Genomic DNA, 23,555 nt, shown 5'->3' on the forward strand with positions numbered 1-23,555 from the left:
TTTATTATATACAAAAACATATACAAGAATTCTTTGCACATTTTATAAAGGATGATGAAATTCAAATGAAAGATTTGAAAAGATGTATCAAATAACAAATTACTTAGTTTTTACCAGTAAGTAATGCATAATCATCAACATGTAGTTAAAATTGTCACACATTTTTATCAATATGTACATGTATCAGATTTAGTTTCTAAGCTATCACCTTTAAGCTGCTCAGATCTTTCGGAATACACATTGTATATGTCGACATTCGTAGTGTCGTTAATGTATAAAGTAAGCATTTTGTGTTTTTCATATGTTCGAAGCGTTAGAAAGTTTACGTATTTAGCATAGACGATGGAGAATTTGATAATGATTAGATGCGTGAAAATAATGAGAAAAGAGGAAAAAATATGTCAGAGGCAATCAACCGTGGTGCCAGAGAAACCATGACAAAACGCTCCTGAGCTAGCGTAGACCTCCGTCCCCCGCGACGCTACGTCGTCGGACGGTTCGGTTCCTCGCTCGTTCTCGTTCGTTTTCTCCCCACTCCGACTCCATACATCCCCGATCCCTTATGACCCCACCTGCCCCGTATCCAGAAACTTTACCCTCACCCTGCCGCATTCAATACCCCTTCCCCCGGACCTCTCTGTGTTCCGCCTTGCCTGCTGCCAGCCAGCCGTCCGTCCTTACGTCCGTCCGTCCACCGTTTGGATCTATGGTTGTGTCGGTGGATTTCGTGACGTTAACCTGGCGGCCCTGAAAACGTTGGACTGACCGTACGATTTCGACTACCCTTCGTTGGGGCGCGAATGTAAGACGCGAGTGTTTTTTAATCACCGTGGCCGCCACTCAGGAATACCACGGACTAGTTCGGGTAAGAGAAGAGAAATATGTGGTGAAACTAACCGATCCGTTTTCATTTGTGTTTAACCTCCTGCAAGGAGTGTTACAAACTGTAGGCAGTGTCGACAAAGAAATGCCTGGTGTATAGGAAAAATTGCTAAAACAGATATTTCATACTGTTATCTTTCTTTTTTTTCACGTATATATGCATATACGCACACACGCATACACACACGCGGCGGGTGCGCGCGCGCGCGCATACGCACATACACATACACGATCGCACGCACGCATACACACAATTCTTCCTTTCCATCTTCCTTTCTTTGTACAATATGCGTTAAGTGTACGTAATTTCTCCACTTCATTCTCTTACGTATGTCGAATATATATATACGTATACTATTAAATTACATTTTAAAATGCATTCTATCCCTTCCCCTCTGTCTTCACCCCCTCTTTTTCCAGTTATTGTTTATTCTTCGGTTAAGATAAACAAGGAGAAGGGTATTGTGAAAAGAAAGAAAATGGTTATTTCTGCACCTGCATCTAAGCCTAAACAGTTATACAGTGGTAGTGTTGAATAGTGTACAAGAGTGAAGCCACGTATTCGATAGCATTTTAGCTGAAAATGTATTACCGCAATATTGTGTCCCGTGCTCGTCGAATGTGTATTCATCTGCAACACTTGAAGTGCGTTCTAATCGGTTCTCCGTTCCTTTAGTCACTCGTTCATTCGTTTATTCATATCCGTGGTAGTTTATTCGTTTCATTCCATTTGATCGTCTGTCATACTGTGGTTGTGAGTTTTCGTGTATATATTTAACCATATTCGAAGGATTATTAAAAATATCGTGTTTACGCAGTGCTTTATGGTGGCGAAGTTACCGACCGAGTGTTATTCTGCTATTTTCCTGTGCTACAATTGCTGTGTCTGCCTCTGCCTGCGTATTTAGACTGTGGGCATCGTGCTTATTTCATTTTTCAATGATTTTAAAGGTGTTGCCTCAACAGACCCCATTGTGTTCTAGTGATATACCCTGTGATTTCTGCGCCGGTTAGCAAAAAAATGGTATTAATAATACTGTCCGGAACAATGTGAACATGCTGGAGGGTATTCAAGATCCTGAAATAGCGAATCTAATAATAGGCGATATCTTATTCCGACCACTTTTCGTATGAACTTGAAGATAACAACGCATCGTGTGATTAATTAAAAAAAAAGTAAAAAAATAAGAAAAATCGTACGTATGTTATATAATTGTTACATGTTCAAAATATCGTATTTGTAGATGGATGAATTAACGATGCTACTTTTTTTTTTTCATCCTTTTCACTCTCCAAGTCGTAATTGCGAAATGCATATTGTTGGGAAACGCAACTGTTGAACCTATGGTGACGTGTCGTTCTTCCGTATATATCGGCTTCGTTTTCTTGCAATATCTTCAACGCAAGTGATTATATTATATTTTGAACAAGTAACGAAATTACCGATTCGCTATTACAGCCACTAATAAGAAAACAGTAAATAATATCCTTTGGATAATAAATTTATTCCCTTTTTTTTTTTTAATTAAATGACAATATGTCTGCAAGTATTTTCAACGATTTGCTAACTTACCACGTCCCGACTATCACTTTTGTTGAATATTAGTGATGTTTAGGCTCGGTTTTATTTTTGGATTAATTCAAGAGAAGAAGGTACTTTGTGCATCCTCAACTGCACGTTCGTTATTCTCTCGGAGCCCGTGAAACACGAGTACGGAAAATTCGACGCTTATTTTTGCATTGTCTTAAATCGGCTATTTAATTTTGAGTACACGCCCACTGTTATGTAAGTGAAGAATCTATAGTACTTTATCAGTTATCTGCGAGGTACTTTGATTAGAAAGAACAGCACGATATTGCAATATTGATATTTTATAAATGCCCACCTTAAACCTGTCAAGTACACAACACACACTAAACTTGTTGCATTCAATTCATCTTAATCAACATTTTCTAGTCTTTTTTTACTTTGAGAAAATGACACGATGTTTTGTAGCGGTCTTATGATTCATAATTATCTTGATTCATAGAAACGATACGAATAAAAACCTTACAGATCAAAGTTTGTCATTATTCTTTGGATGCAATAGAATAAACTTTTTTTAAATTTCAAAGATCTCCTTCTTTTCAACTAAATTTAATACTCTTTTATATTATTCTTATTTTCGTTATCTTTCTGTGTCAAAGTTTTTGCTATCTTAGAGTTCTTGAAATTGTTTTCTGAGTGTTCTTTGTGTATACAAATTTAAAATAACTAAAACTATATAAATTATGAGTCATATGTTTACATAGAATATTTCTTTTAAATTTTCCGAATTTTAGATGTTAAAAAATAAGAAAAAAATTTCCACCGGTAATTGCTACGTTCAATATTTTTGTATATCATTTAGATATTTATTGCTTACAAAGGCGTCAAATTCGTTTGTGCTCGAAAGGCTCTTGTATCGTTTAAAAAAAGCTACACATTTTTTAGAATTGTAAGATGGTTGTGAAATGTAATATAATTTTATTTTACATTAAAATAAATCTGTTGTATTGGAAGAATATCTTTTTCATTTTTATTTTCAACAATTCTTACTAACAATTGCGTCACTTTTGTTTTCACGCGATACACTCAATATATACAGATCACACTGTCCATATTTCCAGTTAACCATGAAAACGTTAGCAAACGTTAGGGCTGCATTTCAACATACTTACATATTCTTTTATATATTTGAAATACCTGATACGTGTAAATTTGATGCAACCGATAAGGAAAAAAGTACGGTGAAAGTTTTCTTATATTAACAAGTAAAATTTTCAACAAATACGACTCTGATAGAGCGTTTCAATGAATGCGACGGTACTTTGTTACTTCAGCGGTAGAATTGCAAAAATTATTTTCAACCAATCCTGAAGTCATCATTCTATTGCTAAATATAAATTTAATCCAATTTGCATATTTTACTTGCAATAGATAGACAATAGATTTTATTTCGCATTATGTTTATACATTAAGTTTGATACTACAAATGGTCCATTGAATGTGCAACGTGAATAAGTTATGCACATTGTATAGTACTATTGATTTGATGATATCTTCGTCTATGCATTCGTTTTTATCGTTGTAGTAGATATGAGAATTCAATTTAAAATTGTTCGTCACCGTTAGTTGACATAATTAGGCGGAAAAGTATTGAAATGAAAGAAAGACTTTCTAGTCGAGACATACATACATAGAATCCTTTTATTGGTGTGATCTATCGCTTCGCACTTGCCCTTTTTACGCGTTGACGCGCTACAAAACTACACAGTCCAGTTCGGTTTGATTCGACTCTTCTCGGTTCGACTCGGCTCGACTTTGAGTCACAACGACTGCGGAGCTATCGACCGTTCTAGGTTTAGCAAGATAATAATAATTCGGATGGAATGTATTCACTGGGAATGGAATGAATTCTTGTACGCTTCGCACGCTCTTGTATTAGTTATTATTACATATTATTTCAGCGTCTGTACATGTTATATTTTAAAATAGAATTCAACCTCTAGCGTGAATTTTTGGGAAAAAGTTTTTATTCGTACCACCGTAGGAAAGCTCAAATATTTTACTTCGTATGCTTTGTTAAAGTTTATGTAACAGGATGTACTATATTTTTACCATAAAGAATACAATTTTTTCATTTCGAAAATTATCTGAAATTTGCCATCTGAAAATGTTCGAATCAGCAGGTTTTCATTTTCGTATTAATAGTAATACCACAACTTCCGGTACGTGGAACTAAAAACACTATATCACAACAAAGTCTTTTAGACTGCTATTCACCATTTAAGAGTTAAAGATGCTAATAATGTTAAAATAATTAGTTATTAATAAAAGAAATAAATAAATAGTGTATTAATAAAGAATAATTTTGTTCTTGCAGGAACACTGCCGGACTACTGCCGTTGCCGCCATCGCCGCTACGAAGACACAAGACAAAGAGTGGTGGCTGAGCATGAAACATCCGAACGCATAAAGTGCTTCGTGTGAAAGTTTGAAGAGCCATGGTTACACATTAAAAAGTGATTCGACGTGAAGCATACATTATTGGTGGACGGATGGAAACGAAGCGTAGGAAACAAAAAGAAAAAAGGAGAGGAAATATAGTAGCAGAAGGATAGTGAAATCGAACGATATAGAGAAATAATAATAATAATAAGAAAAAAAAAAAAAACTTCGAAGAGAAGAACGTTGAGATTCAGTTATTTTTTTTCCGCACGGTAATCAACTTGAATGTTCGCGCGTGTGTGAGTACGCGTGTGATTACGTGTACGCGTTAAAAGCGCGCGCCTGTGTGTGTTTCTCGTTCTGCCATATTGAAAGTCATCCAATATTCTTTTCTCTCGAAGGCGCTGGCTCACGTGCGCGGGAAACGTGCACAGTGCGTGCATCGTACACGCACTGTGCTAGGTTACCAGCGAAGAAACGTCGTCGGTTCAGAACTGCGAGACTAACGGTTCATCGACAGCACGATAGAACCGCGATGAAAGCGGGTCTGTCGATAACATTGCAACATTGTGGAAGTGATAAAGAATACCGTAGCGGTAGCAAGAGTAGCGGTACTGGTAACAACAACAGCAACATCAACAACAACGGAAATGACAGTGTTTTCAACGGCAACAAGAAATCAAGATTGGAATACAGTGTTAAGTGTAGTAAGCCACGTGGCAGTGATGAGATTCTCGAGCAGTTGCATTTTTACGAGATATATTCGCACTGATTGTGAGTGTTAGTAGGAGAAAGAGAAAGCAGGAGACAGAGAGATAGTAGCCAAGACTCTCGTGGAGAGCGGGGCACTGAGAGATATGCGGACCTTTGTGCGAACAGCTGAACCGGAAGTTGTGAGAACAAGTGGAGTGCAACGCGCTCCGCCCAATCGGTGATAGGGTCAGTCGGTTAAAAGAAGACAAAATTGGCGTTCGAAGCGACGGGAACGCGGCATCTTTCGCGATCACCTTTTCTCACCCTTTCCTTATTTCCTATTTCATTTCGTTTCAATTCAGTTTCCATTTCAATCTCAACCTACTGAAATCCAATCATTTTTCTTTTCGCTATTTTATCACGATTAAATATTCGTAATGAATCGGTAAACGGTAACGCGTAATTGAAAACGTTGCCGTAAGGATAATGAAAACAAGAATTCGTCATGTAGAAGCCGGATCGCGTTTCTCCACAGTAATGAAGGTATACTTCTCTAAATATGGATTTTCAAAAAAAAACGTGGTTAATAATTATAACTAAACCTGAAAATGTTTCGTTATACTTTATATTAGAGAAATTACAACCTTCATTCCAGCACTTTATTGAAATTTCGATACGTGTACCGAAATGAGTTGCGCGCCGTCCATGCTTAATCCGCGAAGGAGGTTAACGCATTAATTTCATCTTTCTCCAACTATTATTCGTAGAGATCGTCGCTGGAGGAAGAGTATAAGAAAGAAATTTCAAGAGTCGGTTAAATTGTGTTCCGCGTGTGTGTACTACCCAAGTTGTGTGGAACGCATGAAAGTCTACGGAAAAAACAAAGAAGATAGAGAGAGAGAGAGTTAAAAGGGGGAAAGGATTAACAACGGCATGAAGAGAAGACAGTGAGTGAACAAAGAAAGGGAAATGATAAAGAAAAAGAAATATTAGTAAAGTCAGTGAGAAGCAAAGTTCGCGACGTACAGTAATATGTTGTGGAGTAGCGTGTTCTGCGAAAGTTTTTAAAATCGATATAGAATTTATAAATAGATCGGCTGGTATAGTCACATATGTGGACCCGTGCGTATATGTGCGTGATCGCGCGCCCACATGTACGTGATTTTCACTCGGGAGTGAAGCAGTAAAATTATTCTCGCCAGGATTGACTACTTGCGGAGAAAATTCAAGATTCAGCTTACCTTCTACAGCTGACGTCATTACCGGTAAGTTGTTTTTCCGTTATCTATGCGACATTGAAAGGAAAACAATATTTTCATTTGCGTTTTCTTGACCCGTCGCTTCCGGAAGGGAAGGGAAGGGGTATCGGTGATCGGGATCGCTAAAGTTGTTAGATCGCATTGAACAATTGAAAATACCGCGTTTTTCCGGAATTCATTTCCACGTGTTAATTGAGAGGATACGTATACTTTTGTGACTTACTGTATGCGAGGGAGAATGAACACGGAGAGAGAGAGAGAGAGAGAGAAGCTCCGGATATGGCACGGTTGCATGTAAATGGGTCTTTACGCGTTGATTTCGTGTGACTTCTTGTTTACGTTGCGTAGATTACCGATAACTCAACGCTGATGAACTTATTTTACGTACAGTGCGCCCAAATGGTGTAAAATTTAGAAAAGTCAATTTCAAGTACGCCTACTTCAAACGGAAAACATTTCAGGATCGAACACACCTGTCCTGCTTAAATACTGTTACGCGGATTTGTTTACAGTTACTAAGTTCACTTGTTGAACATAGCGCGGTAAATTTATATTATCCGTTCGGATAAAGATTATTATAGATAAAAAGGTGCGAATGTTTATAGGTATTTAGTATTTTGATCGCTAGGATCATATTAAATTACATCGTATAATTTAATGATGCAGGGCAGTGTTTACCTTTTGGGACCAGTTTGTTATTGAAATTTAATAAAAAGTGTGGGACATTGCGTTGTGGGAGATAATGCACTTTAAACACTTGTTTGACGTTCAATAATAGATAAATACGATTACATTTTGTTTACTGTTTACATTCGGTCACAAATATTCCCAAGTAACGGTAATGTTTGATTTACACGTCTGTAAAGTCCCTACCAGTGTGAATTAAGCTTAAGTATAATAAACAAAGTTTGTAGTCACTCTGATATTTATTTTAGCAAAGTAAAATAGATTTGAGTATAGTAAACGTAGTTTTCCTGCTCGTCTTAAGATACTTACTCTACCATTTACTGTACCAGTACAAACTAGTTTTAATTTATAGTAGTCTCCACTATACAAGCTACCTCGCTCCAGCCTTGTATTTCGAGTATGTTAACCTTCTAACATTGAGATAACTGAGAATTTTGTTTCGATGTCGGCCAGATGACCTAGCTTTACTTAAATTGTTAAGCGTCTGATTAATATTTGTAATGTAAAATCAAAAATCATGTAGACGGGTTTTTGATCATTCCGCTGTTAGACTGTTTTCATCCGGCTGAGAGTCATTACAGTACCGTTACTTTGATGATGCCTACCGTTGACGTCCTTGTAAACTTTTTCCTTCTTTTTAAGGATGACGTACCGCGATCATCACGCGTTAACACTGATTTTCATTTATTTCATCAAACGTATACGCATTGTTCCTGATTGCTGCTATCAATTATTTGCACAACTTTAAGCATCTATACACGACGCATCATCATAATGAATAATTGCCTCGTTAAATCTCTGAAAAAACAGGAATTTTTATGTTGATTGATTTGACGTTTGAATTCTTAAAATATCAGCCACGCTGGACATTATCAACGCAATTTCTCTTATTGATTGGATGACTTATCATACACAGGGTATTCAGTAAAATATTTATTTTTCTACAATTTTTTTAAAATTTAAAAAGGGTAGAGATGACCTTGAAATAGCTTGGCCCAGTTCCGGAGAAAATGCTTATTTCTTACTTCTTCATTCGAATTACTCGAAGTTTTACAACTCTATTGTTAATCGAAGTTTTTAGTCTACTGTTTCAATCGTCGCCTTTAATTGACCCCGTTCTCTTTTTTGTTGATTTTTTTCAAGGTTGTTCCAAAGATCATGCTCTGTCCTTGTCGGTTGAAAATCCTTATCCGGATGAATCGTCCGTCGCTCAAACTATCGGTATATTTGCGAAAGTTAATCGACGACCACGAACCAAAAGCAGAGTTGAACGTGAAACTTCAAAGGAATTTTTCTGGGACTTGTTTCAGTACACAATGCGCTAGGGGTGATGGAGACAGTGGGCAAGCAAGTCCAGGTAGTGAGCGGACTGGGGGTGGGGGGTCCAGTGGGCCCTGTGGGTCCAGTGGGGGGAGATTTGCATCACCATCATCATCCTCACCCCCACTCCCATCCTCCACACCCACACGCCCACCCCCACGGTCATCCTCATGGGACCCATGGCCACTCACTGGTCGGCGTAACGTCGACCCCTGGCAGGGGTCAGACGCAACCACCGGTCTCGCATAACCAGCATTTACCCGCGAGATCTACTCCAGTACAGCTGCACAGGTAAGTTCATACACGTATGTGTGAGTGTGTTGACATGGCCTCACGTTGCGCGGCTTTATGCCGCGTACGATATAATTAACCTTCGCACGCCAAATGCCGGGTCATTTTGACCCCTTGTACTGGATCATACTGGTACAATTCGCTATAATTACTTCTATCTTTGGGGGGATTAATCAACAAACATTATATTGGCATATTTCCTAGAACATTGTCTCCAGATTTCTTAGAACATAGACGCATTTAATTCCAAGCTTTACAAGTTTGATGAGCTTTACTACACATCGTTATCTACGTTGATTGTGCATAACCCACGATTATCCTTGAATGGGTATATTTACAATTAGCGATAATTGTTGGTTAACTTCTTTCGATTGCCGCGACAATGGTTTATCAGAAAAGAAGTTCATTGAATAAACAAAATTTGTATGTACTTTATAATAGTTTTATTCATATAAAATAGTTATTATTTTGTTATATTTTAATCGATTAAGCTAATTAGGTGATTGAGGAACTATAGAAATATTTGTTTGCAATGAACTGTACATACATGCTTGCACTATCGAAACTTGAAATACGCGGCGCGGACAAGATTGAAGTTGGATACGTAATATACCGTACGGTGTTCTGCGCATGCGTGCTTCCAATTTTACCACTACTGCTACCTGTCGATTCTAACCTCAAACGTCAACGTGCAACGTTGATTTTTAACCTCACGAAGGTTTACATTTAAGATTAATAGTTTATTCAAGTATATATGTGAACATTTGTGTAGTGTATTTTAACGGAAATGTTAAGGTAAAATTGTGATTCTTTCTAAATACGGTATACCAGATGTGAGAATAGAAAATGTATGCAGAAAAGGAAAGATTTCTTTGAAACTTCAAGATTGTCCGTTTGCATGATGAAGTAAGTCCACTCAGTTATTTCTGTTGCGTCGTTCGTTCTTCTTCATTTATACACCAAATCCTTTTATTATCCTCTTTGTATGTCTGAATTTTGGTGTTTCATGGGTGCTCAATATTTGTAACAAAGGATTATTTGTATTTATGTAAACAATATATATATATTCTTAACGATTATTTAAGGAACTATGTAAAAAAAACGAAAAAAAAATATAAAACAGTATTATTTATATAGTTACTTATCATTCTATTCTGACGCAAAACTTTTATTTTTTATCGTTACGCGGTGTAATTTGATTCTTTACAACCCACTGTACGAAATTCTGTTAACAGACCTTAATTCACGTTTCTCGAATTCAAAGTATCATATCCACCCCACTGATCAAAACATAACATTAAATAACGTGTAAAACGCGGGAAAGATAGTTAGGTTAGGTACGACTTGAAGACTGCACAAATGAACCAAGCAGCGAGAAGGAACACAATGTCGTTATATGTATACATGTATATATACGCCACGGATTATAAATTCGATCGTCAAGTAAATACATTACAAAAAGTGGGGATAGTATAAAATTAAAAAAAAAAAAAAAACGATTCACGCAATTCGTTGCTCAAATGATGCCCAATTTAAATTTTCTGTTAAAATAATATAACTTTACAAGTGAATTATAACATTAGTTATAATTTCGATTACAAAGCTTTGTTCACATTCATTTATGAATGTTGAATTGCTGATTCATGTTTGAATTGGTGAAAAATGAGAATAAGTATAAAAACCTTTGAACGGGGAAAGAGAAAGCTAACAGTAGGTCGAGCGGAGGGGCATAAAAGATGGCAGTAATGGCGAAAATGCATAACTTTTTACCTTTGAATGAAAGTGCTCGTGTGTATGTGCGTGTGTAACTATGAATTTATGTAAAATTTACGGATTTTCAGAAATTTGGTTACATAAATTTTGTGAAAAATATACATAGTTTGTCTACCTACAAGTATTTGAACATATTGCTGAAAGAGTAAATAAGTGAAGAAAGACTTAGAGACGTTAACGGAGGCGATAAAGAAAACTAGAATTGATGGAAGGGGCTCAAGGCTACGCTGATTTCTATTTCCTGCAGTTCTCTTTTGGACGAGAACAAAAAAAAGTACATTTCTGCGCATAACACTCAATTATCTAATAATGTACCTTGCTTAAAATTATTGAATAAATCATAGATTTTGTAAGAATGTTGTTCAAATAACAAATGTTATGATTCAGTAATTTGAAAATTTGAATATCCTGCCAAATATTAACACAGTTGTTATAACTTTACATAATTATGTTTTTATCAGTGTTTCGAAGTTCCAAAGTGATTTTATACGTTCTAATGAACAGTTTGACTCTCACCCTTAGAAACGTGCCAAATTTATCATCATCGAATGCGTATTTTGTTCTATACATAACGTTCTATCGCATGCGCATCATTCATAAAAGGGAAAAACAGTAGGTGATACATGGTAGGGAGATTTTAGAAGTGGGAGGAGGGGGTCAGTGACCGTTACATCATCGAGAACTCATAGTCTAGGGAAATTCATAAAGCGGCCAAACAATTATGTTTACGGATTCAAATGCAAGAAAATCGATTGTTTGATAATTTGTCGGTAAGATCCCACAGCATACGGTCGGTGCTATTAATAAGTATGCCGGTGTTCGTATTCACCGCACAGAGTCCATTTTCTGTTAATCCTTCGATTCAGTACCGTCTTAATAATATTTCTTAGGAAAAGTTAATTGAAAATCACTAACATTGTTAAAAAGGAATCTGAATGTGTATAAACTCTAAAATATTATAGATTATAGGTTTCTAACCTCAATCTTTTTTTACCTTATTTAAATATCTTTAATGCCAGCAGTGATGTTAAACATTTTGAATAAAGTATCGAAAGAACAGTACTATCAGCACCAAATGATTTATTTGTACCTTTTGGATATAGTCCAAAGTATGTTTCTAAGTAATTCTAAAATGTTCTTGTATTCGGAATTGCACGCTAGAGCTTCCTACATTAACCATAAGATCTGTTTTTTATATTGACCTTAATTCGTGTACGATATCTTATATGTAATAAAAAAAAACATTAATTTACAAAAGAATGTAGTTTGATAATTTGGACGTGTACATACAATATGAATTAGCATAATTGCGTGTAATTTAGAAATATGTATTCTTTGTTCTTCAGAAGTAATACATAAAATTAAATGAGCTGAGTTAAAAAATGAAATACTAGCCAACACCGATTAATCCTTCGGTATAATTCGCCAGCAAATAATGCCAGAAACGCTCGGTAAATCTCCTTGTATTTTAGCAATCTGGCAACGCCGCGTTAGCAACGTCGCCTTACGAAAGCAGACAGGCACATTCACCCTTTGTGATGTTCAACGCATGCGCAATCATTCTACACAGAATAGGTACCGATGCACCGGCACGCGGAACCATGATCTGTGGAATACTGCGACACCGCATATCGTTATAGCCTACGACGCATGCGTGCCGTATTTTGCCACATGTGACAAACTACCGCCGAAAGGTCGTGTATCTACTATTCAGCCATACATATGTATACGTATATACAATAACTAAATGGTAGATTTCACGCGAAGCATATTTTTGCTGCATGTCACGATTGGTTAGTTGAACCATCATCAAATTTACTTTTTTATTCAAATCAAAATTTTTACATAGAAGTTTTTCAAAACGATTCTCCGTACATTTCTTGGTTAGGTTCAGTAGTATTCAATATATCTATACTAATTTATTTATAAGATTCATTACTATTTATATTTGAATGTTTATACGCAATGGACCAAATTATGAATACATAAATAAATTTCAATGAAAATTACGGTTGCGTGGACTTATATTAAAAGTACAAATGCTATTTGTAGTTACATTTGTATTTAAGTTTCATTAAAAATACCAAGATCCAAGAACCAAAAATATCAAGAAACATAGTTGGAGCGAATTTTACAATTTCATACAAGTGTATGATTCTTTCGTATATTCGCGTTAATTTACGTTCAAGTAAATTCGAGTCGTTAACACATTTCAGACGCGTTGTGTGCACAATGCACTTGCACTTCTCATGTATTCTTCTCGGAAAATTTGTTTCTCAGCAATCTTCGCACTCACGATTTACATTCCCCCTCCCAAAAAAAAAAAAAGAAAAAAAAGACAACAACAACAAATACGTTAATACTCTGAGATTTATAACGGATAATTGTAATGTTTACAGGCCAACACAGAATTACGTAAACATCAAGAGCAGCAGTCCGGTGTCTCCAAGAACGGTAGGAACAGCAGTTACGTATGTCCAGGGTGGTGCAGCTGCATCTTCTGCGGCGGCAGCAGCGGGGACAGTTGGGAGTGGAACTGCTGGAGGTCCTTCAATCGGCGGAGGCGGTGGCGGTGGCGGTAGTGGCGGCGGTGTTGGTGTTAGCAACGCGAGTGGCGCAAACAGCGGAACCGGAGTCGTTGGGGCTGGATCTGGTGCTGGTGGTGCTGTAGGGAACGTAGGTGCAGCCGGAAGTGGAAATAGCAGCGGTACCAGTAACAGTGCCGCCGGTGCAGGGAGTAATAGTGGCGGGAACAGTGGTACAGTGAGTGGCGCACCAGGAGGTTACGTTGCCGTACCCATGGCCGGTGGTTTACGTTATATTCATCCGTATCCACCGACACCAACATCGGCGTCGGTGCCAGCTGTAGCAACGGTGGTCACATCGGCTTCGTCGGCACCGACTCCAGTACCAGCACCTGCGGCCGCACCTGCGAATCCACCTACAGTTAGTCAGACGCCACCACCATCGCTTTCGGGAACTGCTTATACCGCGAGAGATGCATATCGCAGCGCCACCACCAATGTAGGTATTTTCATCTTCGAATCATTTATTATGGTTCGAGCTAATAATCCCATGATAAATGTATCCCCCTCGATTTTCTCGTTCCTCGGTGCGTGTACGTTAAAACTGTGCATCAGATTGAAAGTGATTCGAGAAAGTGGGGTTAATAGGTGTTTTTGGTTATGTTTACAAACATCAAGGAGTTTGTGTTGAACAGAATAATCTTCTGTGTCTGATTGAATATGTTGGAACCGCGTTACACGAAACTAGTGTATGTATGTATTACCTCGAGTCTGCCCTTGACTTTCACTCACTATTAAGCCCTCCCCCTTTTCCCCCCTCTGACTAACAATATAACCTATCTCCTTTGTTACAAACATTGCGTCGATTTGAATTAATCCTGGCACGAATTTCAAACCAGATGAATTTTAAGATGGATTCTTTTTTTTATCAGCGTACGCGAAAGTCTTTTTATTTGAATGCTTTTGAATTTTATCGGAGAGTCACGTGTTACGATATCGTCGATCAAATAATTACACAATGAAATATTATCTTATTTTGAAACGAAATCTTAAGTTAATATTTGTTTTTATAAAATTCGATTTTCTTTTGTTTGATAGTACGATCGTAATTATCAGTGCATACGGAATTTTATAAGATATCTATTAGTAGGAGAAAATGCATAGTAACGTATTTACGAGGTCAGTGACATAACACTGGATTTTTCTCATCGAGCATCTTTCATTATTCAATAAACTATTGAAATAATAAATCAGCCTATTTCCTTCCTTCCTTCCTTCCTTTCTTCCTTTACTTAATCAACATTTTGTTTTTATTTATTTATTTTTTCATTTTCCAACTCTTTAAATCAGTGATTCGAACTTGTTCGAAACGTTATCTGTTTATGTGTATGCGTGTGTAAGATTACGGTCATAGATGGTGTAAGCTGGATGAATAGTAGAAAGCGACGAAAGAAAGAGGGAAAGAGAATAATGGCTGAGCTTAGACACAATAAGAGTGCAAGGAACGTATGACGGTGTTGTAGGTATATTGATAGTATACCGTCTGCCCTCTTGAACCGGGTCATCGATTTTCTTGAAATAGGTTCGCGCCGAGAAGGTTAGGCAAGATAAATTGAATAAAACGCGTGCGAAAAGAACGTAAGATGAAAGAGAGAGTTGATAGAGGGGATGAATTTTTATTGAAGCGCGTTTTCCTTCTTTTTGTTTCAGGTGAACGAAAGGATCGCTATTAGCGTGAGCAGTAGTCCTTTATCACAGATTGGAGTCGGTGTTGGAGTAGTTACAGCCGAATATGCGGCAAATAGCGGTATAGGTAGTGCGATGGCTGGTGGAAGGGGGGATAGACCGAGGATATCTCTTTTACCACCTGCTTCGGTGACGCCGACACCTTCGCCAACAGCGCCAGACTATCAGCACGTGTCCAGTGTAAGAAATTCACGAATAGGCCTGATGCCCGTCCAACCGGATCAGTATTGCAGTCGTACGGCCATTGAGATGGCTAACCTGCAGGAGGCGCCGCCCTTCAAAAAAATACGCCTCGGTCAACCAACCCAAGTTCAATCACAGTCCCAATCGCAATCTCGCTGTCAGAGTTTGTCACCTGCCGACCCCTGTGTAAAACAAGAGCACGTGGTGCAGTTGCAGCAACCACTTAGGATAGACACTAGGGTGGGTAATATGTACGCGTCTATATATAGAGTGTAGGATGAATAAGGGATTTTAATATTATTCTTTAAATTATGAAGATGCGTTAGATGCGTTTTATTAGAGATTAGGATACATTAATTCAGGATGATATTATATGGAAAGTGTTTGCTAGGAGCAGCCGACTACAGGAGCGTATACGCCGCAAACAGAAGCTATTTCACCAACACTTCCGGAACCGAATACACAGGAAGATGCGCAGTTCAGAAGCACCAAGGATGATCTGCTGCAACAGATCGCCAAGGTCGACAGAGAGATTGCCAAAAGGGAATCACAGATAAATAAACTTAGGAAAAAGTTAAAGGAATTAGAAGAAACAGCGAATAAACCTCTAGAAGCTAATGGGCTCAAACGTCAGGTTGAGGAACAATCTCAGCAACCAAAGCATCAGTCTCTGGCACAAAAAATTTATGCTGAAAATAGGGTAAGGGCTGAAAATGGAGAAGGTTAAAGCTATATTCTATACAATTCCTTATCAAAATCAAGGATGTTACCTGAACAAAAATTAATGATAATATAATTTTAATTATAGAGAAAAGCAGAAGAAGCTCATCGACTCCTAGAAAGGCTGGGTCCAAAAGTGGAACTACCTTTGTATAATCAGCCATCAGATACAAGTGTATATCAGGAAAATCGTACAAAACATCAGACGTGTATGAGAGCAAGGCTTATAGCGAGGCTTCGACGAGAACATGCGGAACGCGCATCTCTTCATCGACAACAGTCACAAACGTACGCTATTTTGGTACAGGAGTGGCATCGTAAAGTGGAGCGGTTAGAAGCAACGCAGAAAAGGAAATCGAAAGAAGCGAAGAATCGTGAATTTTTCGAGAAGGTTTTCCCAGAATTGCGGAAGCAAAGGGAAGACAAAGAACGTTTTAATAGAGTCGGTGCTCGAATTAAAAGTGAAGCTGATCTAGAGGAAATTATGGACGGCCTTCAAGAGCAAGAGGTACAATTATCATCTTACATTATTATTATCTTACATAATTATTTCTATGATAACTGTATTGATTTTTGTAAAATGATTTTTACAGATGGAAGATAAGAAGATGCGGTCGTACGCGGTGATACCACCTTTGTTGTTGGATACAAAGCAAAGAAGAATCGCATTTCAAAATCGGAATGGTCTTCTTCAGCCAGAAGAATTAGAAGCTCTTCACAGCGAACGAAAATTAATAAACGTATGGAGTGCTGTGGAGCATGAATTGTTTAAGGAAAAATATTTGCAGCATCCTAAGAACTTTGGAACGATAGCTCAATCTTTAGAACATAAGTCCGTTCCAGATTGTGTGCATCATTACTACCTCACTAAAAAAGCAGAAAATTATAAGCAGCTCTTGCGAAAATCGCGGCAACGAACACGTAGCTCTCGGAATAATCCTAGTAATAAAGTAAGTTCGCGTTGTATTTGGAAAAAAGTATAGTAACCAAATTAATTCATATTCCTTCAATATTATATATTTATTCTCTTTTCAGGAAAAAAATAATCTCCCTCCTAGTATTGGACCTATAGACATATTAAGTACGGGTGTTACGACAAGGTTGCAACGTGAGCAGCAACAAAAAACTCAAGAGAATCCTCAAAGTAATTCGGCAGCGACAACGACCACAACCACTACCACGACTACAACTACGTCGAGTGTGTCTACATCAGCTGCAACGACGATAGTTACTACTGCAGCCACTGCGTTAAGTACACCTACGTCGAGTATATGTATAAGTACAGAGTCTGTAATAGCATCAACGACATCGGCTACAACGACGTCTGTACCAAGTATCACCACGTGTGTTACAACCTCGGCGACTTCGGCGACGACAAGTGCGAAGGACAATAGAGAAACTAACAAAGAAAATAAAGAAACTAAATCGGAATCTAAAGAACAGCACCTCGTCAAAGTGGAAGTAAAAGAAGAACCACAGTGGTTGAATTCGGAAACAGTGGCGGGCAAGGACGTCAAAGTAATGTACGTATTGTGTTCTTTCATCATTTTTACACAAATAAGGAGGAAATTAGTTAAGAATCAGCTAAGAAAGAAGGCTATTTTTGAGACTTGGTTTATTGAAAAGCAGTAATAAAAAGAATCGAATCTTTTAAACCATCACACTGCTTTCCTGAATGGGAAAGTTTTTTCTTAAACTAGGATTTTTTGGCTCTTTATCTGAATTAAACTTGGTCTCTCCTTCCATTATACCATCAGTTAATAGCTTTTCGTAAGCGTTACCACATGATGGTAAAATCTCAGTTCTGATTTCATATAGACTGTAATCAATTTTCCCTTGAACTTTTTAATTAAAAAAGAAAAAAATGAAATTAGAATGATTAAATTTTTAATTAAAATGGAAAAGACACCGAATTAATTGTTATATCAAAATATAACAATAATAATAATTAAAAGTCGAGAATATCGAACCTTTAATTAAGATGCTAATTTTCGCTTACAATCAGGGTGACTATTTATTTTTTCTTCTTGTATAATAATCATTTCAGTATCACCGACGAAGATGAAAGTTATAACAAAAATTATTATGTGAAAAGTATCAGGGAAGATAAAATAATAAAATTGGTGGAACGAAGGGTGGATGGCGGCTGATGGTGGGGGTAGAGGAAGACAGGAAGGTGGGGAGAAATAGAACGCTGTGGTAAAATGGGGGATGGTTCGAGAGGGATGGCAAGGGTAGTTATTAGCAGATTGTAATGCTAATCAATGGTTACTGGTTAGTGGATTATGTTTACGTAGGCATTCATCATCGAAATTGAGTCGATCGTTGAAAATCTGATTCCAAGCTACGGGAAAATCGGGACGTTGCCTCTCTTCGTTTATTTTAGAAACAATATGTAGAATGTTTTATTCATTCTTATAATTACATTAATATTCATCTGAAAATATGGGAAAGAATATTAAAGTATCTATAGTGATACTACGTATAATTTTTCATCCATTTACATTCATTGTTAGAAGAAACAAACTTAGAATATAGTTTTCGACAAGAAGCTCAAACCGTTTGGTTCACGCAGCTAACAGATCCTTCTGTTTGCTCGTTGTGTTGTAGAATCGACGGAAAGAGCACGTCGTCGTCGTCGTCGTCATTGAGCGTAAACGCTTCGACATTACAGTCAGATTTGAAAGATTCTAACAAAAAGAAAACGGGTTGCAGGGAGGCAAACAGCGGCGGATCCGGAACTATTGGAAATGCGAGTCGGATCAAGGAGAAGAAAAAAGATAATCATGCCACTCCTATGGAGACCAGCGACGAGGAAGCCCAATCCATAGACACCATCGGTAAGTCTGATAAAATTTGTCTCGCACGTTTGCTCTAGCAATCTTTCCCTTTTCATTTTTATTATGACTCTGTCAACTCGCTCTATTTGTATTTAAATATAAACTGAAAGGTCTAATATTTAATCTCTGCATATTTTCGAGATAAGCTATTTTTATTTTTGAAACAGTAACAGTGAACACACTTTAAATTTCAAAGTTAATAATTTTACTTAATCATTTGAATGTGAATTAAAATCATAGACATATAATATTATTATAGCGGTAAGATGATAGTTTTCAAATTCAAACTCCTCTACAGATTTCTTTTCTTAGCTTGGCTTATTTTGCAATAAAATTGAAAATCCAGATTTTGCTCAAAATACTAATAATATAATAGAAATCAAGAATAAATGATAAATTTCAGAATAAAATCCGAACTATTGTAAATAAACTTCGGAGGTGTTACTTATTTTTTCGCAGTATAACACTTGGCAAATAATTCACCGATTAAACTATTGAATAAATTTTTAATTTTTTCCATAATTAGGGTGGTAAGCTACAATTAGAAAAACTCTTTTCTTATTGTAATTACATTTCTTTAATTATTTCAATTTTACAGTAACTTCATAATTTCCAAGTAATTCATTGATTAAACTATTTAATGAATCTTTAATTTTTTTCCCGTTGTCAAGAAGATTCTTGTTCTAATCCAAAGGTGTATTAAGCAGGATTTTGATCACTTTAAACATTCCTATGGATCTCTTCATCTTCAAAAACCACTGAAACAATATGAAAAAGAAAAATTAATTTCTCCTCTTTTATATCAAATGATATAACGATATTATATTATTTAACCTGCCTTCTATCACTGTCTCTCGTTGCTGGAGGTGGTCGACGCCAAATCCTCCGCAGCAGTGCTGGCTTCCTCTTGAGGCCTCTCCTCCGCGTTCGCATGACACAACTTCCGATGTTTGTGTACGAAATAGTAGCTAGGAAACTTACAGCCACAGATCTTGCAGGGATAGTACTGAACGTTCAAATCAAGCAGCCTCACTTCCCTTCTGCTACGCGCAGTGTCTTGCCTGGGTCTGTTGACCACGGTTTCGTTCACCCTGGTGGGTAACAAGTGTCTCTTCGTGTGTTTCCTATAACAATACTGGGACTTGAAGGTGTGTCTGCAGTATCCACAAGTGTAGCTTCCGCTAGTGTTCGCGGTATCGATGTCGGATCTAATTGGGTCGCAAGGTCTGACCTCTGCAGGTCCACCGTTCTCGTCGTTCTCCGTGGAAACGTTTTCCGGTTCGAAGCAGGATCTCTGTAAACGAGGTTGTAGCGCGGGATTAGATCCCGATGACGAGTAATTTTTGTTTAACACGCGATGGAATTTCACTGGACCGTCGCAGCAGGCGACGTCGTAGACGACCGACAGCACTCCACTGGAGGTACCATCGTTTCTGCTGGTCGATCCTCGTCCTCTTCTTCTGGACGATCTTTGCCGATCGTTTTCACCAGATTCCACGCTTCTGTCTCGAGTGGAACTCGTCTCCTCCACAGAAGTGACCGGCGATGACCGACTTTGCGTCTGTCCCCCATTCGAATTCCTCTGTTCATACTCGGTCTCCTCTTTAATTTGCCTCTGCTCCGACGTCTTGCTCTGGCAAACCGGCAGCGGGGATTGAGACTCCGAGGACAGCGTTGGTGAGATTGACTGCGACGGTGACGATGTCCTTGTAGAAGTAGCCGCGTTCGATGTGGTGAACGCGGTGAACGCAGCTGCGGCTGCTGCCACAAGTGGCAGGGAGGTAGACGTTGTAGTTTCCGGGGATTTTGCTCGGTTGTCCATCCTCAATCCACGGTTCCGCTCCATTTGGAACAGAGAGGACTTTGGCGATGGTACTTCCCTGTATTCAAAAAGATGGGACGGTATTATTCGCTTATCTTATGGAGTTAAGTAGGCAAGGTGGAAGGAACACTCTTTCTTCTCTTTTCTTGGATTTAGTTTTCTTGGTATTTGGTACCAAGTTGATTACGATCAAACTAGGTCATGGAAACCTTAGCAAACAAACCTATAGCTTTGTGTTTCTTGCACACTGGATGTGGGCACCACCGTGATGGGAACAGTTGATTGCATCAGTACTGATGGTTGTAATTGAGGCATATGCGGTATGCCCGCGGGTGCGGGTGCGGTTGGCGGATACAACGGTGTAGCTGGTGGCCAGCACATGCTAGGATCTATCATCAGTCTGTTAGGTATCGGCCTTAATATGTTCCCAGAGCCTGTCGACGTCGACATGGACGTCGATGTCAACGTCGATGTAGGCCCTGTTGGCACCAACATCGGCGTCGGTAGAGGCGGTGGAGCCCTCAGTCTGAGCAATGCTGCTCGACATTGTTCCAACGCTCCTGGCATGTGCAATAAATGGGTCGCTAGCAATACACTGTACACGTTGTCTAAGGTCACTTCCAATCGGCCTGTGTACATGTAGTTCAGTAATGGTGCGAATGCTTCTCCTCCTGAAAATATTCCTATCGTAAGAATAAATATGGCCAAATAGTTGAAGAATGAACGTGAGTCAATTACAGTAAGTGGTGAAATAATTAAAGTATGAAAACTATGTTTTTTGTTTTTCTGTAGGAATAACAATCACACTATGAAGGTTTTTACACTGAATCATTTCTCATTAACAGTTGCTTGTTATGCTCACAAAAACTAATACGGATTTTGAAGCAAACATTCGGTTATATATTTTGATTTATTGATTCTTAATCAATCATATTTCAGTACGTCTTTTAATATTTATTTTAAGAATAAAATCAAAACATTTTTTTTATCACGGTTGAAATGACAGGTATCCCAATAATACTTGGAACAAAAATACACTCGGTAATCTTGAAAGAATTAAATGGTGTCACGATAATAAAACTGCGAAATTTTATGATTGCTTGCAAATGAGCGAACCGATTAGATCAAACGATGTCCAAATATCTCACCTACAGATAACCAAAGAATATTTACCAATGGACGAAACGGACACAGAGGTGACCGGTTGTCGCATAGATTGTTCCGAAAGATTGGTGGCGGTGACCGCGATGGCGGTCGCTGGTAAATTCGAACAGGAGCTAGCAACGGTGCTAGGTGTATTAGTAGCATTAGTTAACAGTGCTTTCAAATAACCACTATGCGCGGCTAGAACCCCTTTATGAGCGATGAACTGATGTTCTCCTTCATTGCCAACCCTGACCACCGTGTCTGGCGGTGACAGAGTCTCCTGAATTCGCGAGTAATTGTCCGCGTTAACGCTGTCGCCGAACCAAGCTCTGTATAAACTGTACATCGTCCGAAAGAGATCTGTTCCTTTAGTTTCTACGTTTTTGCATCGTTAGACACGTGTTCACACAAAAGTTGTCACTAAACGATATCCTTTCACTAACGAATCAGCACAACACGTTAAAATTGGTACGAATTTGGATACCAATCACCATGGGTACCATTTCTAATCGGCTGACCATCGAGCGTCGCGATTGCTCGTGATTTGAACGCCAGGAGGACGGTTCTGGCCTTTCGTCTACGTCCTCACCACCGCCGGTTATCACCAGGCACAAGCTTTTTCCAACGGTACATCTACCACCCTTTACTTTCCTCCTCCAGACGGCTGCTATCAGCCAGTCCCTGTGCAGCATACTCCAACCCCCGACCAACGAAGAACCGCCTCCAACGAGTGCAGATTGGTGGTGCTAGCTCAATTACGGCAGGGCTGCACGTGCGCCTGGTATGTTTACCGTGTAGAGGATTGTAGCCGTCGCTTTCTTCGTCTTCCGCGCGTAACCACCCCTCCAGTTATTCTTTCCTTTACCCGAGTTGCATTCGCGGCTATCTATTCTATTTGCATCGATGGGAAAAGATGAAACGATAGGAAAAAAAGTTGTTATACGTTGTTGGCAAAAATATTGAGATTTATCCGTGGCAATTTTTTCTTTTTTTTTTTCTTTTTCGTTCATTGCTTTTGTTCCTTGATCGATGGACAAAAGGGAATCGTTAATGATTTAATTAAATTGTTTAACAACGAAATACATCGAATTTCACGAACGCGATAGATTTGTCAATAATTCGTTTGTGTATCAGTTAGTTATTTACGCTTAATCACGGTTAATCAATTTAATCACGCTACTCTCACATCTGTTTATTTAAAAAAGGGAACTGTGAATTGCTTGCGTTAAATACACAATTCTGATTTTGTTCCCGTTGTTTGATTTAAAGCAACCTGATAGATTAGATCGAATTACCACCGAGCTTGTAGATTGATACGCTGCATTATTAGTATGTTTCTGACGCTTTTGGAATTATTATGCTTTTTAATTCCTATCATTAGGAATCAAAGTGAAATCAAAGTTAGAGTCTTTTGTTAGAATCCATCCCCGTTCCTTCCTCGAATGAATTGTCGCGGTGGATGGAGAGAAAAAAAGAAAAGAAAAGAAGAAAGTTTGGTTCGGTAGACCTATGGGTGATTAGAGTGTCTTCAGGTGCAAAAGCCGACCGTGGATGAAGAGGCTCCTGTTCACCTCGAGAACGGTCTTTTCGGGATGCGTCTTTTGCCGGTCCCCCTCTCGCTCTTCAAGCCCTCCTGTTCTCCTCGGTCTCCCTGCTCTCTGATGTTTTTCATCAAATTAACTCGCGGTACGAGTACTC

At 38.3% G+C, this 23,555-nt stretch overlaps 2 protein-coding genes across 11 annotated transcripts in view; one reads left to right on the forward strand and one right to left on the reverse strand.

Moving 5' to 3' along the window:
• The first annotated feature begins 637 nt into the window (after positions 1 to 637).
• Positions 638 to 23,555, forward strand: part of Smr (nuclear receptor corepressor smrter) — a 37,446-nt gene continuing 14,528 nt past the window's right edge. For 2 of the 10 annotated variants that reach the window (XM_034339746.2, XM_076690571.1), the window contains exons 1-10: positions 638 to 865; positions 4,788 to 6,810; positions 8,802 to 9,102; positions 13,275 to 13,899; positions 15,111 to 15,569; positions 15,727 to 16,029; positions 16,138 to 16,557; positions 16,643 to 16,999; positions 17,085 to 17,572; positions 18,660 to 18,889. In XM_034339746.2, the coding sequence (XP_034195637.2) occupies positions 8,822 to 9,102; positions 13,275 to 13,899; positions 15,111 to 15,569; positions 15,727 to 16,029; positions 16,138 to 16,557; positions 16,643 to 16,999; positions 17,085 to 17,572; positions 18,660 to 18,889 (3,163 nt within the window). In that variant the 5' untranslated portion in view covers positions 638 to 865; positions 4,788 to 6,810; positions 8,802 to 8,821. The other 8 variants (XM_076690569.1, XM_034339747.2, XM_076690568.1 and 5 more) reach the window with 8 other exon arrangements.
• LOC117611688 (uncharacterized) lies at positions 19,734 to 22,280 on the reverse strand. The gene is made up of 3 exons (XM_034339764.2): positions 21,885 to 22,280; positions 20,935 to 21,382; positions 19,734 to 20,769 (listed from the first exon to the last, which is right to left on the reverse strand). The coding sequence occupies exons 1-3, from the start codon at positions 22,201 to 22,203 to the stop codon at positions 19,734 to 19,736; spliced, it is 1,803 nt and encodes a 600-aa protein (XP_034195655.2). The 5' UTR covers positions 22,204 to 22,280.

This window comes from Osmia lignaria, chromosome 10, assembly GCF_051020975.1.
Source record: "Osmia lignaria lignaria isolate PbOS001 chromosome 10, iyOsmLign1, whole genome shotgun sequence".
Classification (NCBI taxonomy): Eukaryota; Metazoa; Arthropoda; class Insecta; order Hymenoptera; family Megachilidae; genus Osmia; species Osmia lignaria.